Genomic DNA, 12,742 nt, shown 5'->3' with positions numbered 1-12,742 from the left:
TTTTGGTGCCTCTTTAAATGAAGATAATGATGATACCTACTACAAGATTGCAGTGAGAACTAAAAGATAATGTCTGTCCCTGGACAGATAACCCCACCAATGTGTCCTGGAGCTACAATTCCCCAGAACCCCATCCCACCAGGGAAAGAGAGAGGCAGCTGGGAGTATGGATTGACCTCTAAATGCCCATGTTCAGCAGGGAAGCAATTACAGAAGCCAGACCTTTCACCTTCTGCATCCCACAATGACCTTGGGTCCATACTCCCAGAGGGTTAAAGAATAGGAAAGCTATTGGGGGAGGGGACAAGATAGAGTTCTGGTGGTGGGAATTGTGTGGAATTGTACCCCTCTTATCCTGTTTCCTTTTTATAAATAAATTAAAATTAAAAAAAAGAAAGCACTTACTTCAGTGCTGGCACACTAAAGTGTCAAGCTACAAAAGGAATTTTAAAAAATGTTAGCTTTGATTATGATATAGTAGATCCACAAGCTGGACAGAAATGACCCACTTTTTCATTAAGTAACTATTAAAAGTTTATTATGCTTGAGAGGGGAAAAATTGATCGTATGTCTCAAACTTTTTTAAAACACAGACTGAGTCTTTTTAATACATAGGCTGACTCTTTGATATGCTGACTCTCTCAAAAGTCTAGACCAGGTAGAACAGAAGCAACTGGTAGCACAGTTATATACAAGATGCTGGGTATTATATAGCAAACCCTAACAAAAGGACTTTTCAAAGTTAACCCAATCACCAAATAATGTGATGATAACAATAACTATCCATTGTCTTCTTGAACCCTAAGACAACAGAAATCTCACATTTCCACTATAGAGCCTATATTTCCCCCAGTCCTAGAACCTTAGGGTGGGGCCCACTTTCCTGCATGCTTCTCTCAATTCATATCAAATAATGCTGCATCTGCCGATCACAACCTAATCAACGCAATGAGTGCCACACCAACATGCTTCACTGCAGACTGTTTCCACAGACTTCAGGTGTGGAATTACAACCCTTCAGCTTCATCATTGGGGTGAGACCTTTCCTTTCATAGTATTCTATAATTCCATTCCAGTCTAGGTCCCCTGAGATAGAGCATATGTTCACACTTGTCCATAAACCAGGGCAAAATATATACCTGAAAGCAGACGTACACAAGAGTCTGCAGTGAGTACCCCCCCAACACTTCATCTGCACTATTCCAGCCTTTAGGTCCATGATTGCTCAACAATTTGTTTTGCTTTATATGTTAACTCTCTTTTCAGCCACCAGGTTCCAGATGCCAGCATGATGGCGACCAGACTTCCCTGGACTGACAACTCCACCAATGTGTCCTAGAGCTCCGCTTCCCCAGAGACCCACCCTACTAGGGAAAGAGAGAGGCAGACTGGGAGTATGGATCACCAGTCAACGCCCATGTTCAGTGGGGAAGCAATTACAGAAGCCAGACCTTCTACCTTCTGCAACCCACAATGACCCTGGGTCCATACTCCCAGAGGGATAGAGAATAGGAAAGCTATCAGGGGAGGGGATGGGATATGGAGATTGGGTGGTGGGAATTCTGTGGAGTTGTAAGCCTCCTTTCTTTTGTTAATGTCTCCTTTCTTAAATTAAAAAAAAGTTTATTATGCTTAACACATTTGCATACATATAAAAATAACTGGACATACCTGCTTCACCACTCATGGAGCAACTCCCCTGAATGTGGGGAGCCAGGGTCTTGAACCAGGATACTTAAGTCGGTCCTTGAGGCAGTCCTTGCACTTGGCAATCCTTGCACTTTGTGCCATGTGCGCTTAACCTGCTGCGCTACCGCCTGACTCCCTCATTATACTATCTTAACTGTCACTTATGATAGAAAATTTCTTATGAGTCTGAGTACATTAGACATAGCCCAGAAATTAAGGAAGAAGGAGGAAAAGAAGGAGGAAGGAGAGGAGGAGAAGGGCAAATAAATTAAGCATTGGGGGCTGGGCAGTGGTGCATCTAGTTAAGTGTACATATTACCAAACACAAGGGCCAGAGTTCAAGCCCCACTCCCCAGCTGCAGGGGAAGCAGGTCTGCAGGTGTCTCTCTCTCTCTCCCTGTCTTTATCTTCCTGTCCTTTCTATATAACAATGTAGTGGAGCATCTTCTGAGGATGATTCAGGAACAAACTACTGTCATTTAAGATACCCAAATTCTAAGCTGTGGTACAAAGTTCTGTCAAAAATATTTCAAGGTCTAAGTCTATAATTTTATTCTGGTTTTAAATTTGAAATATTTTGTAAAATATGTTGCATACATTTCTTTGATTTCCTCTAAATAACTGAAAGTTTGGCTATGTTGTTTTCATAAAACTGTAAAGAGATCAAAAAAAGAGAGAAAGAAGGGAAGAAAGAAAAGAAGGAAGGAAGGAAGGAAGGAAGGAAGGAAGGAAGGAAGGAAGGAAGGAAGGAAGATCCACATCACTTCCAGGATATAGAGATATAAGAATAGTCTGAGAAGCAAAGCAAAATAAGATCTTTGATTCACATAAAAGCCCCCTTCTTATAAGTGGTTTGAAATGGGTGGAAAATATGACCATTCAAAACCAAAACACTGGACATTTTCAATGAAGTTTTGCGACTGTTTCAGGAGATAAGAGGCTAAGTTTTATTTATGTTGTTGGATACTCTCCATTAGGTCAGGAAAATATGTTGGGGAGCAAAAGAAATCATTTCTATAAGCAACCATGGCAGTCAAATGTTTTTTAAAGATGTAACACATAAGATTAAATTATTAAATCATCATGCCATTTGAGTTCATCTGAAACTAAAAAAAAATGTATTTCTCAATTTAAAAAAATCTGTTTTTTAGGCAAAAAATACTTTTAAAGGGATATTCTGTCTTAACTTCAAATGACTAAACCCTATTTTTATTAAGTCATTCAAATCTGAAAAATCTACCTTTATTCCTGAGTTTGGATTATATAGATGTCACCATTCTGGATTAATCTGAGTCTGTGATTACTCTCAGCATACTGCTATTATAGAATAGTCAGAGTTTTGTTAAAGCAGTAATAGTCAAATATGGAAACAAATTTAGGTAGTTAAAGAAAACAAGATGAAACATTTCAACTCAGTGAAAACAAAACCCCCATGAAAGTTGAAACAGATTCATTTTCTTACTAAGACACTTTAAAAACAATCAACACGTTTTACTAAGTAAGGTTCATACTAAGACAGTTGTTTAAACATTGCCTACCCTTGTGCCATGACCTGCATATAGAAAAATAATAATTCTATTTTCTAGTTAGGGAGATCCTAGAGTCCAGTGGGAAATTAGATGAATAAAAGAGGCTTCCCTATGTCTTCTGTCTGGGATTTCCAATCTCTAGACCTAGTGGTCTCTCTGAACCTACATAAATTTCAACAATAAATGTTCTAAGAAACATACAGAAGTCATGGGCCCTTTGGAATATACCTGAAATAGACCTACTAGCTATTTCCAAAACAGAGACCCCAAATATTCATCTGCACTATTCCAGCCTTTAGGTTCATGATTAGTCAATGTTTTGTTTGGCTTTATATGTTAATTCTTTTTTCAGCCACCAGAGTCCAGATGCTACCATGATGCCAAACAGACTTCCCTGAGCAGATGACCCCACCAATGTGTCCTGAAGCTGTTTCCCCAGAGCCCCAGCCCACTAGGGAAAGAGAGAGACAGGCTGGGAATAAGGCTTGACCTGTCAATGCCCATGTTTAGTGGGGAAGCAATTACAGAAGCCAGACCTTCTACCTTCTGTACCCCATAATGACCCTGGATCCATACTCCCAGAGGGTTAAAGAATAGGAAAGCTATCAGGGGAGGGGAGGGGATACGGAGCTCTGGTAGTGGGGACTATACCCCTCTTATCCTATGGTTTTGTCAGTATTTCCATTTTATAAATAAATAAATCACATATAACCCCTTGTGGCAAGTTATTAAAAATCAATAAGTAAGGATAAAGAATTTAGAAGATGCTTATAAAAGGAAAAAAAAAAGTTCCTACATTATATTAAGAAAAGATGGGGAGACTTCCAGGAAGCATGGCCAGGCAAATATATACTAATATAGACAGATAGCTGTAGAAACCCATATCTGTAACCTTAGGAGAACTGCTATAGCTTCCAATGGAGGGACTGGGAATTCAGAACTCTGGTGGTCAGAGTTGTACCCCTGTTATCTAACTCTGGTGGTGTGGAGTTTTACCCCTGTTATCTTGCAATTTTGTAAATCAGTATTAAATCACTAATAAAAATAAAGTAACAAAGAAAAGAGAAGATGGGAGAGTAAAGGGGGTGAAGTGGAAGAAGGGATGAAAGAAAAGCTTAAAATTTTGGCATTTGTTTTTAATACTCAGGCCAGGCAGGGGCACACCTGTTTAAGTACACATAGTACCATGCTCGAGGACCCGAGTTTGAGCTTCTACTCTCCACCTGAAGCGAGGACACTTCAGGAGCAGTGGAGCAGGTCTGCCGATGTCTATCTTTCGCTCTCCCTCTCTATCTCCCACTCCCCTCTCAATTTCATTCTATCCTATCTAATTAAATGAAAAGAAAAAAAGAAGGCAAAAAAGGCCACCGGAAGTTGCAGATTTGTAATGCCAGCACCCAACCCCAGTGATAATATTCCATGGCGAATAAATAAATAAATCCTAGAAGATTAATTTAAATCAACAAATATTCTGAAGTGCCAATACTTTTACATTTAACTAAAAAGGAGATAAAATTGAACTAATGATTCATAAATTAAATCATAATTATAACTTTACAAAATTGGCAAAATAATGGTAACTTACACAGACCAGAAGAATGTCCCGGCTTTCACCCCTTGCTTGGTGGCTGTAATCCATAGCTAATCAGGAAAATATATGAGAATTATAAAATGTTTTGAGTTTGCATTGAAGAAAGGGCTTTTTAAATTTATTAGATCAGATAGCCTATATTTTACTCACAATCCAGCATAAATTTCACATTATTTGCAACCATTTTTTCACATCTGGAAGTCAGAGTCATTATTTCCATAAATGTTATTCAATACTTTCTCTGCAAAAGCTCTCAAAAGTTCTCCTATGAGTCTATGACATTTAAAAAGATTCTAATTTTATCTCAAGTTTCCCTTTATACCTATATTTTTCTGATCTTTGTTTTGAACATTTCACTTCTATGACAGAATTCTGCTCATCAAAGGACCCAGTAGTATACCATATGTTTCTTTTACTACTGAAAGCCTACAGATGAGAACCCCAATTTGGCATACAGATGCCAGGATCTTGGAATCTTGTTTTGCCTGGCTTTACTTCCAACTAGGTGAAAGAAATGGAGGGAAAGGTTTATTTTTACTTTGAGTCTTCCCTCTTATCTTTCTTTTACTTAGCCTTTTAGTAAATGGAATTTTAGGAACAAGTTTCTGGGGTAAACTAAGTAAATAAGCATTTCATTAAGGCTTTGGAAATATTCTTTCTAGTTCATTCCTCCTCTGGGGAAGAAGATACAGCAACCTAAAAGCTGGTCTCTACAACAGATAACTGTATCATTCATGTGATATGTCAGTAAATTAAACTCTGATCCAGCTTCCTTTAAAAATTCAGTAGTATACCCTAGCATGTAAGATTGTTCTAATCTTTAATAGATAAACACACTTAAAATTCATAAAATAGTTATTAGTCTTTGATCTACCTCTACTTTAATTATTTCATAATAATGCAATAAATATAATCCACCTATTCCAAAAACACTATTAGTAGAAAAACCTTAGGAATGCTAATGTCTTCTTGAATAGAAAGAAGTCTTAGGAACCAAAAAAAAAAAAAAGTATAACAACCAACCCTTACTTTAGAAAGCAAACAGGAAGAGTATCTTATTTATTGTGAGACCAAAGCAAATATGGTTAGGAATTGAAATCAGTCCCTTTTCTGCTTTCATTGCATCCAGCCTTTTATAATGTCTTACTGACTCCTGTGAAAATATATGTATGTGTGGGAAAGGAGTAATTAGGAGGTCTCTTGGGCATTCAGGAGTTTGACTATGGTTTCAGAAAGGCCAGAGGAACCTGGTATGGGAGTACTTTACGAGGATTCCCAGGTCCTTCAGAGAAAATAAAATGAAGCTCCCCATTTGCTCATATCTCAGCTGGGCTCCTGGCAAGTGAGATATCTAGTATTCTCACCCTGTCAGATCTGTGGTAGTTGAAGCTGATTATGAATGTCATCAGCATAGAAATAGAGCCCTCAGAGATAGGTGGTGGCACACCTGGTTGAGCACACATGTTACAATGTGAAAGGACCCAGGTTTAAGTTCCCAGTCCCCACCTGCAGAGGAAAAGTTTCACAAGTAGTGAAGTAGTGCTATAGGAGTCTCTCCCCTTCTCCATCTCCCCATTCCCTCTCAAGTCCTCTCTGCCTCTATCTAACAAATAAGGAATAAAATATTTTCTTTTTAAAAAAATAAAAGTGGAGACCTAGACCCTTTGGAACCCATTAGAATATTAAAGAACTTGGTTTTCTCTGAATCTTTCCAACACTTAGCACAGAGAATGTTTTGTTTACATGAGCATACTCTGGCATGCCCAGGAGTCCTCAACCAAAATTCAGAAGTTATCCTGGATTTTCATCCATCTTGATCCAGAGCCTCCACTAGTAATCTAAGAACTGAACATCCCACATGTGCCTCAACCACACTAAGTTTCTGAGAGGACAATATCTTATATTATGGGATCTATTTCATACCAATTTTAATTTCTAAGACACAAGCATAGTGTATTTATTTATTTATTATCATTATTTATTAGATAGAGACTGCCAGAAATCTAGAGGGAAGGGGATGAGAGAGAGGGAGAGAGATACCTGAAGCACTCTTTCACCACTCAAAAAGCTTTCTACCTGTAGTTGGGGACTGGAGACTTAAACCTGGGGCCTTAAACACTGTGACATGCACTCAGCCAGGTGTGCCACCACTTGGCCCCACAAGCATACTGTATTTATATGAAGAAAAATCTTAGAAAAACTTAGTGCATTGATATTTCAAAGGAAGTTCCACTAGACAACATTTAGCAAGAATTAAATGTAAGATCAATTTTTTTAATTCTTTACTGAGGAATTAATGTTTTAAATTCAACAGTAAATACAATAGTTTGTACATGCATAACATTCCCCAGTTTCCCATTTAACAATACAACCCCCACTATGTCATTTATCACCCTTCATGGATCTGTATTCTCCCGACCCACCCACCCCAGAGTCTTTTACTTTGGTGCAATATGCCAATTCCATTTCAGGTTCTACTTGTGTTTTCTTTTCTGATCTTGTTTTTCAACTTCTGCCTGAGAGTGAGATCATCCCATATTCATCCTTCTGTTTCTAACTTATTTCATTCAACATGATTTTTTTCAAGGTCCATCCAAGATCGGCTGAAAACAGTGAAGTCACCATATTTTACAGATGAGTAGTATTCCATTTTGTATATATACCACAACTTGCTCAGGCACTCATCTGTTGTTGGACACCTGGGTTGCTTCCAGGTTTTGGCTATTACAAATTGTGCTGCCAAGAACATATGTGTACACAGATCTTTTTGGATGGATGTGTTGGGGTGCTTAGGATATATCCCCAGGAGAGGAATTGCAGGGTCATAGGGTAGGTCCATTTCTAGCCTTCTGAGAGTTCTCCAGACTGTTCTCCACAGAGAATGGACCAATTGACATTCCCACCAGCAGTGCAGGAGGGTTCCTTTGACCCCACACCCTCTCCAGCATTTGCTGCTGTTACCTTTTCTGATGTATGACATTCTCACAGGAGTGAAGTGATATCTCATTGTTGTCTTGATTTGCATTTCTCTGACAATCAGAGACTTGGAGCATTTTTTCATGTGTTTCTCGGCCTTTTGGATCTCTTCTGTGGTGAATATACTGTCCAAGTCCTCCCCCCATTTTTGGATAGGGTTATTTGTTGTCTTGTTGTTGAGTCTGGCAAGCTCTTTATATATGTTGGTTATTAAACTCTTATCTGATGTATGACATGTAAAGATCTTCTCCCATTCTGTGAGGGGTCTCCTGGTTTGGGTAGTGGTTTCTTTTGCTGTGAAGAAGCATTTTAATTTGATGTAGTCACATAGGTTTATACTTGCTTTAGTCTTCTTTGTAATTGGATTCGTTTCATTGAAAATGTCTTTAAAATTTATGTGGAAAAGAGTTCTGCCAATATTTTCCTCTAAGTATTTGATAGTTTGTGGTCTAACATCCAAGTCCTTGATCCACTTGGAATTTACTTTTGTATTTGGTGAAATACAGTGGTTCAGTTTCATTCTTCTGCATGTTTCAACCCATTTATTCCAACACCATTTGTTGAAGAGACTCTGCTTTCCCCATGTAATAGTCTGGGCCCCTTTGTCAAAGATTAGATGTCCATAGGTGTGGGGGCTCATTTCTGGGCTCTCAACTCTATTCCACTGGTCAGTGTGTCTATTCATGTTCCAGTACCAAGCAGTTTTGATGACAATGGCCCTATAATACAGTTTGAGATCTGGGAGTGTGATGCCTCCGGTTCTGTTCTTTTTTCTCAAGATTGTTTTGGCAATTCTAGGTCTTTTCTGGTTCCAGATAAACATTTGTAGCATTTTTCTATTCTCTTAAAAAATGTGCTTGGGATCTTGATGGGGATAGCATTAAATTTGTATATGGCTCTGGGTAATATATTCATTTTGATTATGTTAATTCTTCCAACCCATGAACATGGAATATCTTTCCACTTCTTTGTGTCTTTTTCAATTTCTTTGAGTAGTGACTCATAATTTTCAGTATACAAGTCTTTCACTTCCTTGGTTAGGTTTACTCCTAGATATTTTATTGTTTTTGTTGCTATAGTAAAATGAATTGATTTCTGGATTTCAATTTCTTCTTAGTGTTTGCATAGAGGAATGCCACTGACTTTTGAATGTTAATTTTGTAGCCTGACACCTTACTGTATTGCCTGATGATTTCCAAAAGCTTCTTGCTGGATTCCTTAGGTTTTTCCATGTATACTATCATGTCATCTGCAAATAAGGAGAGTTTGACTTCTTCTCTTCCAATCTGTACGCCTTTAATTCCTTGCTCCTGCCTGATTGCTATGGCAAGAACTTCCAACACTATGTTGAATAGTAATGGTGATAGTGGGCATCCCTGTCTAGTACCTGATCTGAGTGGAAATTCTTATAGTTTTTCACCATTGAGTATGATGTTAGCTGTAGGTTTGCTATATATAGACTCGACTATCTTCAGGAATTTTCCATCTATTCCCATTTTTTGTAGTGTTTTGATCATAAAGGGATGTTGTATTTTGCCAAAGGCTTTCTCTGCACCTATTGATACGACCATGTGGTTTTTGGTCTTGCTTTTGTTGATGTGGTGGATCACATTGATTAATTTACATATATTAAACCAACCTTGCATGCCTGGGATAAACCCCACTTGGTCATGATGGACAATCTTTTTGATAAATTGCTGTATCCGGTTAGCTAGAATCTTGTTCAGTATTTTTGCATCTATGTTCATCAGAGATATTGGTCTGTAGTTTTCTTTTTTGGTTATGTCCCTACTGCTTTTGGTATCAGGGTGATGTTGGCTTCATAGAAGCTGGTACGGAGTATTCCAGTGTCTTCAATTTTCTGGAAGACTTTTAAAAGTAGAGGTATTAGTTCTTCTTTGAAGGTTTTGTAGAATTCATTTGTAAAACCCTCTGGTCCAGGACTTTTATTTTTGGGGAGATTTTTGATAACTGTTTCAATTTCATTAGCTGTGATGGGCCTGTTCATGTTCTCCACTTCCTCTTTACTTAGTTTTGGAAGTTGGTAGGTATCTAGGAAATCGTCCATTTCTTCCAGGTTCTCTAGCTTGGTGGCATATAGTTGTTCATAGAAGCCTCGCATGATATGTTGAATTTCTGCGGTGTCTGTTGTAATATCTCCTCTTTCATTTACTATCCGATTTATTTGGGTCTTCTCCCTTTTTTGTTTTGTGAGTCTGGCTAAAGGTTTGTTGATTTTGTTCACTCTTTCGAAGAACCAACATTTACTTTCGTTGATCTTTTGTATGGTTTTCCTATTCTCAATGTTATTTATTTCTGCCCTAACTTTAGTAATTTCTGACCTTCTCGTTGCTTTAGGGTTCCTTTGTTGTTCTTCTTCTAGGTCTTTAAGATGTGCAATCAGGCTGTTTATTTGTGCTTTTTCTTGTTTCCTAATGTGTGCTTGAATAGCTATGAACTTCTCTCTCAGTACTCCCTTAGCTGTGTCCCAAATATTTTGATTGCTTGTGTCTTCATTTTCATTGAACTCTCGAAACATTTTGATTTCTTCCTTGATTTCCTCTTTGACCCAGAAGTTGTTAAGAAGTGTACTGTTGAGTTTTCACATTTTGGGACTGTTACTAATCTTTTGTTGATTGTTAAGTGTTAGTTTAATTCCATTGTTGTCTGAGAAGATGCTTGGGATGATTTCAATGCTCTTGAATTTGCTGATGCTGTCTTTGTGGCCTAACATATGGTCTATCCTTGAGAATGACCCATGCAGATTTGAGTAAAATGTGTACTCCAGTTTCTTGGGATGAATGACTCTGAAAATGCCCAATAGTTCTAGTTTATTTATCTCTTCATTTAGCTCCCTTATGTCTTTATTGATTTTCTGCCTGGATGATCTGTCAAGTTGAGAGAGTGGGGTGTTGAAGTCCCCTACTATGATTGTGTTACTGTTAATATATTGCTGTAGCTCTTTCAGTAGAAGTTTGATGTATTTAGATGGCTTCTCATTGTGTGCATAGATGTTAATAATTGTTAAGTCCTCTTGATTGACTGATCCTCTGAGCATTAAGTAGTGTCCATTTCTATCTTATTTAATCTTATCTATTTTAAAGTCTGTCATGTCAGATATGAGAATAGCTGTTCCTGCCCTTTTTTGTGGGCCATTGGCTTGTATGATAGTTTTCCATCCTTTCACTTTAAGTCTGTGTTTGTCTTGTTGAGTTAGGTGGGTTTCCTGTAGACAGCATAGTGTTGGATTGTGTTTTCTGATCCTTCTGCCTACTCTGTCTTTTAATAGGTGAATTCAGGCCACTGGCATTTATTGATATCAAAGATTGAAGATATTTTAACGCCATTCTTGTAGAAATTTAGAGTGTTTTGATATATGTCCTATTTGTGATGGTCTGGTTGTTTATAGGAGACCTTTCAGAACTTCTTTCAGGGCAGGCTTGGTGATGGTTGCTTCCTTCAACTGTTGCTTGTCTGAGAAGATTTTGATGCCGCCCTCTAGTCTGAATGACAGTCTAGCAGGATATAGTATTCTTGGCTGAAAGCCTTTCTCCTTGAGCACTCGATAGATATCTTGCCATTCTCTTCTGGCCTGTAGTGTTTGAATGGAGAAGTCTGCTGCTAATCTTATGGGTTTTCCTTTGTAGGTGACTCTTAAGTTTTTCTCTTGCAGCCTTCAGGATCCTTTCTTTATCTTTATTCCTTTCCATTCTAAGTATGATATGTCTTGGTGTCTTTAGGTCTGGGTTAATTCTGTTTGGGACCTTCTGGGCTTCTTGAATCTTTATGTCTTTGATGTTGTCTAGAGTAGGGAAATTTTCAGCTATTATGGCCTGGAAAATGCTTTCTTCATCTCCTTCTCTTTCTCCCTCTGGTATGCCAATAATGCATATATTGTTTCTTTTGAAGTCATCCCATAAGACTCTGTTGTTGTTTTCAGCATCTCTTAATCTCTTTTTGAGATCTCTTACTTCGTTTTTAGTTGTCTCTAATTCATCCTCAATCTTGCTAATTCTGTCTTCAGCCTCATAGATTCTATTCTCTCTTCCCTCTACTGTTATCTGGAGTTCATCTATTTTGTTGCCTTGCTCTGATACTGTTTTAGCTTGTTCAGCTAGTTGCATTCTTAGCTCAGCGATTTCAGCTTTCAGCTCTCTAATAACCATGAGATAATTAGTATTTTCTTCCATATTCTCATTTGTTGTTCCTGCATTTCTGATTATAATTTTTTCAAATTCTTTACTCACTCCTGTTATTATTTCCTTAGCTAATGTTTGCATGTTGAACTCATTATTTTGTGCTTCACCCTCTGGAGGACTTTTAGCTGGACTCTTTTCCTGATTCAATTCTCCAATATTTTTTCTTGTTGTTTTAACCATTTTATATATTATGTTATGAGTTCCCTTTATCAGTACTTTTCAAATTATTGATCACTATTGCCTGGATTGACTTGTGTCTAAGTAAGTTAATTAAAGGGTTCACAGTGATGGAAGTTAACAGTTGTTTCAATCCCTGAGTTGGAGCTCAGTGGTTTAAAAGCCTCTTTTTTTTTCTTCCCTGTAGGCTATGGGAGCCTGAGGGCTTTTAAACTACCAATAGGCTTCTTAGCTTAATCACTGACTCCTGACCAAGAGATAAAGCAGGGTGTGGCAGAGATAATCCAGTGGTTATGCAAAGAGACTTTCACAGCCCCTCAGCTATGCCACGGAGGTATAGGTCTTCTCTTGAGTTTCCCGGTTTGATCTCTGTCCCCTGGTGTCCTTCCCTGTTGCTGTTCCAGATTTTGAGGGTAGTAGCAGTGGAGACTCAGAGTTGCACTTGGTGAGTTTCTGGGGAGTCCTCTCCTCCCTTAAGTTGTCCCCTTGTTGGTGGAGCAGACTGGAGGTGGTGTCTCCACTGATAAACTGTTGAACTGTTAGCAGTCACTTAATCTCTCCTTAGGCTACTCTCTCCTGTC

The 12,742-nt window shown here is 38.2% G+C and overlaps 1 protein-coding gene across 10 annotated transcripts in view; it reads right to left on the bottom strand.

Annotated features, from left to right (window-relative positions):
• Positions 1–12,742, bottom strand: part of ENPP2 (ectonucleotide pyrophosphatase/phosphodiesterase 2) — a 161,929-nt gene that overhangs the window by 63,814 nt on the left and 85,373 nt on the right. For all 10 annotated transcript variants that reach the window (XM_060195679.1, XM_007526229.3, XM_060195674.1 and 7 more), the window contains exon 9: positions 4,804–4,859. In XM_060195679.1, the coding sequence (XP_060051662.1) occupies positions 4,804–4,859 (56 nt within the window). The remainder of the gene's footprint in view (positions 1–4,803; positions 4,860–12,742) is intronic.

Source organism: Erinaceus europaeus, chromosome 1, assembly GCF_950295315.1.
Source record: "Erinaceus europaeus chromosome 1, mEriEur2.1, whole genome shotgun sequence".
In the NCBI taxonomy this organism is placed as follows: domain Eukaryota; kingdom Metazoa; phylum Chordata; class Mammalia; order Eulipotyphla; family Erinaceidae; genus Erinaceus; species Erinaceus europaeus.
This window is presented reverse-complemented; position numbering and strand designations above follow the sequence as displayed.